The sequence below is a fragment of the Triticum aestivum genome, chromosome 1D (assembly GCF_018294505.1).
Source record: "Triticum aestivum cultivar Chinese Spring chromosome 1D, IWGSC CS RefSeq v2.1, whole genome shotgun sequence".
Taxonomy (NCBI): Eukaryota; Viridiplantae; Streptophyta; class Magnoliopsida; order Poales; family Poaceae; genus Triticum; species Triticum aestivum.
Window position 1 is genome coordinate 430,294,183 of NC_057796.1, and position 4,485 is coordinate 430,298,667.

General features: G+C 44.7%; 1 protein-coding gene across 4 annotated transcripts; it reads left to right on the forward strand.

Annotated features, from left to right (window-relative positions):
* Positions 1 to 412: 412 nt before the first annotated feature.
* Positions 413 to 3,460, forward strand: LOC123182637 (uncharacterized). 4 transcript variants are annotated; one of them, XM_044595269.1, is made up of 8 exons: positions 413 to 667; positions 768 to 869; positions 976 to 1,083; positions 1,188 to 1,286; positions 1,734 to 1,832; positions 2,733 to 2,845; positions 2,936 to 2,984; positions 3,097 to 3,460. In XM_044595269.1, exons 2-8 carry the CDS (start codon positions 777 to 779, stop codon positions 3,349 to 3,351), a joined length of 816 nt encoding a protein of 271 aa, XP_044451204.1. In that variant the 5' UTR covers positions 413 to 667; positions 768 to 776; the 3' UTR covers positions 3,352 to 3,460. The 4 variants fall into 4 exon arrangements, with proteins under 4 accessions (XP_044451204.1, XP_044451205.1, XP_044451207.1 ...); XM_044595270.1 differs by having other exon boundaries at positions 1,027 to 1,083; XM_044595272.1 differs by lacking the exon at positions 1,188 to 1,286.
* Positions 3,461 to 4,485: the final 1,025 nt, after the last annotated feature.

Below are 4,485 nucleotides of genomic sequence, written 5' to 3' on the forward strand. Positions count from 1 at the left end.
CAAGTAATAGAGAGCGGGGAGCGGACACACCATAGCGACACCTTCTAAGGAGGGGAACGACACGTGGAGGCTGGCACTGACCGGTCAGCGTATTAATTTGTACTCCCTCCGTTCATAAATATAAGTTCTTTTAGAGATTCCATTCCTATATAGACTACATACGGAGAAAAAATAAGTTTTAAAAATATGTCTGTATACATCTGAATGTAGTCCATGTTAAAATCTCTAGAAAGACTTATATTTAGAAATAGAGGGAGTATTAAGCATGGTTAAACTTCTCAAATAATAAGTGCCACACGTGTGGCACGAAGCATTCAGGCCCTGACATTTTTTACAAATAGAAGTTGCCATCCGAAAAGAAGAAAAAACAAACGTATGTTACTTTCACTATGAGTAGTCTCAAACTCAATGGTCAAACTCAAAGATGAATAAAAAAAAATTTAGGGGAGCACATCGTTTGTCGAGAAGAGAAGAAGAAGCATGAAGAGGTGGGCTTAAAGTGGATGATGGGCCGGTGGGCGATAAAAAGAATGAATAGCTCGTCCGCTTCAGTGTGGTGAGCGTTGGTGGTGGCGGCGCAGCGCAGCGCAGGGAAAGGAAGCAAGAAGAAGGGCGACGAACCCTAGCTCTGGTCGGACGGAATCCCCTGTCCTAGCTAGATCCACAGGTGAGAGCAGCAAGATGAGTCCCCCCTATGCGTCTGGTTGGTGCAGATGCAGGCCAACTCACTCTGACACTTGTCCGAATCTCCCCTCCCTCTTTTGCAGGTGAAGCTGATGGCTGCTGTGCTCCGATCCGCGGCGAGGCGGTTGGCCGGCGAGCTGCCGGCGGCTGAGATGGGGCTCCACCGCCTCCCTCTGCACTCCCAGGTAGGGGTCCAAAATCCCCATCCCCTGCTGTGACTGTGAAATGGACAGACTGATTTCTGTTTGATTGCTCAACGGATGGTGGTGTTTGCTTGCATTGGTCAATCAGCTCACCCTTTTGCCCAATGGAAGCTCGGTTCTGAGTCCTCTTGTGCTGCAGGCCAATGTTTGGAGCGCCTCATCTGCTCCTCGCTCTGCCCCCTCTTCTCTGACCAAGGCAAGTCAGACACTTGAATTGTCTGTCTGGACTATCTTGAGCATCTTGTTAAACATGCACCAGTGCAGTAGTGATCTTTCTTCTCAATATTGTTGACGAAACAGGCTAAGGCGGCGATGGAGAGCGCCATTCGCCCGTCATTCATCCCGCGTCACACAGTGTCCACCTCTTTCGGCCGCGCCGCCTCAAAGCCTCTGTGCAAGTTATGCACACACAGCTCAAGTGTTTTTATTATGTGATTTTGATGCTGGCTGGTCATGTTAGCTTCTTGTTCAAAGCTTGTGCTATAGGGGGACCGATTGATATGGTTCAGCCGTTGTTATGCTAGCGTAGTGCCCTGCTTGTTGTCCATCTAATAGAGTGTTGCATCGTTTAAACCACCACCAACATGCATGACTTGAGGATCGTGCGCCTAACGTCTTTCAGCTTGTCTCCTTTGGATTTGAGGATCGTACAAACCCTGCTCAACATCTTGTTGCATGTACTGTAGTAGTAGTAGTACTAGTTAAATACCACTGATCTTCGTTTTGTTTTATTTGTGGTTTTGATGCTGCCTGCTTATCTTAGATGCAGCAGTAATATCTTGAACATCTTGTTACATGTAGCATTCAAGTAATCATCTTTTGTTCTTATTATTCTTGACGAAACAGACCAAGGCGGTGATCGAGAGCACCCTTCTACCACAACTCATCCCGCGCCGCACAATGTCCTCCTCCTCCGGTCGCGCCGCCTCTCAACCAGCCGACAAGGTAACTAACATGATGCCCATGCTCAACTGTATGATGTGGTTTTGGTGCTGGCTAGCTGTCTTTGGCTTGACTGCATGTATTTTCAAAACTTGATACGGTTGCCTGTTGCTATGCTAGCCCAGCTCCCAGGTTTTGTGCTTCCTGCTCATCCAGCAGAGTGCTACAATATGTAAACCACTACTAACATGCTTGATCCGAGTTGCGCAAAAAAAAAAAAAAAAAAAAAAAACATGCTTGATCCAAGGATCATAGACCCTGCCGAACCTCTTTCATCTTATCTTCGTTGGATTTTGTGAGAAACGTGCTGAACATCCTGGTAGCTGTACTGTAGCAGTTAAATACTGGTCTTTGCTTTGATTGTTGACAAACCAGGCTAAGGCGGCGATGAAAGCGCCTTCTGTTTTAATTGTGGTTTTGATACTGGCTGGTTATGTTATACTATTCGTGTTCAAAGCATGTTATATAGGGGCATGGTCGCATGGACGGATTGATATGCTTGCCCTGTTGTTATGCTAGCCTAGGGCCCATCTTTTGTTCTTGCTGCTCATCTACAAGAGTGCCACATCATGTAAATCACTAAGTTGTTGAACTGATTTTGATGCTCATCAACCAGCTGACAAGGTATATGCAAACACAGACCCCGATGCCAGTGCTGAACTGTATGTTATGGTTTTGATGCTGGTTGGTCATGTTATTTTTGTGTTCAAAGCTTCTTATATAGTGGCATGGATTCATTGCGTAGTTGCCATGTTGTTAATTATGCTAGCATAGTGGCTATTGTTTGCGCTTGCTGCTCATCTAACATGCTTGATTTGGGGATCGTAGACCCCGTTGAATCTTTGACAAAACCTGCTGAACTGTGTTGGATTCCTTTAATATGTCCTTTATTTTGTTCTACAGTTTTGCTTTTACCTGAGGGGCGCGAGGATGACAGCTATGCAAGAACCAGGCTCAAAGGAACTTAGCATGATAATTTTCGTGAGAAGTGAAGAAGAATCGTTGAATGATTTCTGGTGAGGCTGTAATCTCCAAGCTGGATTATTTTGGGATGTTTTCCGTTGTTTTATTATTTTTCATTATTTCACATGTTTTTTTTTCTGTAGGTATTTCATGAGTGTGGTAAAGAAGAATGAGGTTCAGCGTGCAAAGGAGGTACTTATTTGTTTCTTTCCCACCCTTCCCAGCTTGAATACTTCTAGTAGATCTGCAGTGTGCCAAATCTTTCTGTTACTTGTTTTTATTTGCTGTAATCTGTGCATGGCAGATGGAATACAGACATATGCAGTCCAGATACGATAAGGAATGGGAAAAGGTAGAAAATCAGCCATGGTTCCGGAAGTTGGAGAACCTCCAAGATCACCTTTCAAACAAGGCTTGGGTTTTAATTCCTGGTGGCTTACTGCTTGCCGGCCTGGGGGAGTCCTCAGACTGGAAGCTGCTAAGAGGCCCACACGCACCACCCCCTGGACCTGGAGAGGAGGCCCCTTTCGAGAAGAATCCTGTAGAGGACATGTTATAAGCCTTGAAACTGTGGGGGTTATGAAGAGGATCGGAGGTCATGACAAGCCTAGTAGGGCTAAGAAACTTGTAAAGTTTAATTGGTTTCGTAAGATTTGATTCTTAGTTTCTTTGCTGTGACAAGGAGGGTACCTATATCTCGGTTGTTGCTGAAATTAACCAAACTTTGAGCCACTTATGTGTTGACCTTTTAATGTACTCCATGGCCACCCTAACTGTATCTGAACAATCGGACAATATCTATGTGCTAGAGCTACCCACCCATTCCTAGCTTGTTCCATGTTAGATGATACCAGTTACAAACCGGTGGCTATCCGTGAATGAAGAAAACAAGCAAGTGACACAGAAACGAAATGTGGATTGGAACCGAAAACAAAAAAGAGAAACGTGCAGTTCACTTCCCCAAATGCTTTCTTTTTTCATCAGAATATATTATTACTTGTGTCCATCTCAACAATATATTATTACTTATAAAAGAGAGATGCGAGTTTCCCATCTCAACTAGTAATAACAAGAGATAATGTGCTTGTTGCGTATGAGTGTGTTCATGCCATACGGACAAGGAAGAGGAAAAAGAGCTTGTGTGCGGTAAAGCTGGACATGACAAAAGCATACGACAGGGTAGAGTGCAATTTTTTGGAGCAGACGATGACGCAATTTGGTTTGGCTCCCACGTGGGTTTCTATGGTGATGAGATGCGTCACATTGGCGAAATTTTCTGTTAAGCTTAATGGAGGATGTTCTAGGAGTTTCTCTCCTTCCCGTGGTCTCCGGCAAGGCGATCCGTTGTCGCCCTACTTGTTCTTATTTTGTATGGAGGGCTTCTCTGCACTTCTCAAGAAGGCCCAGGAGGACAAAAAAATTAAGGGTGTTTCGTTTGGGAGCACCGGCCCCATTGTTACCCACATGTTGTTTGCGGACGATAGTATTGTCTTCCTAGAGGGCATTACGGAGAGCATGGAGACTTTGAAAGAGATTCTGATTAAGTATGAAAGGGCTTTAGGGCAGAAAGTTAACTTGCAAAAGTCCTCGATTTTCTTTGGAAAAGGAAGTCTGGATGAGTCAAAGGAGCAAATCAAGCAAATCATTGGTATTCAGTCTGAAGCTCTAAGTGAGCATTACCTAGGGCTGCCAA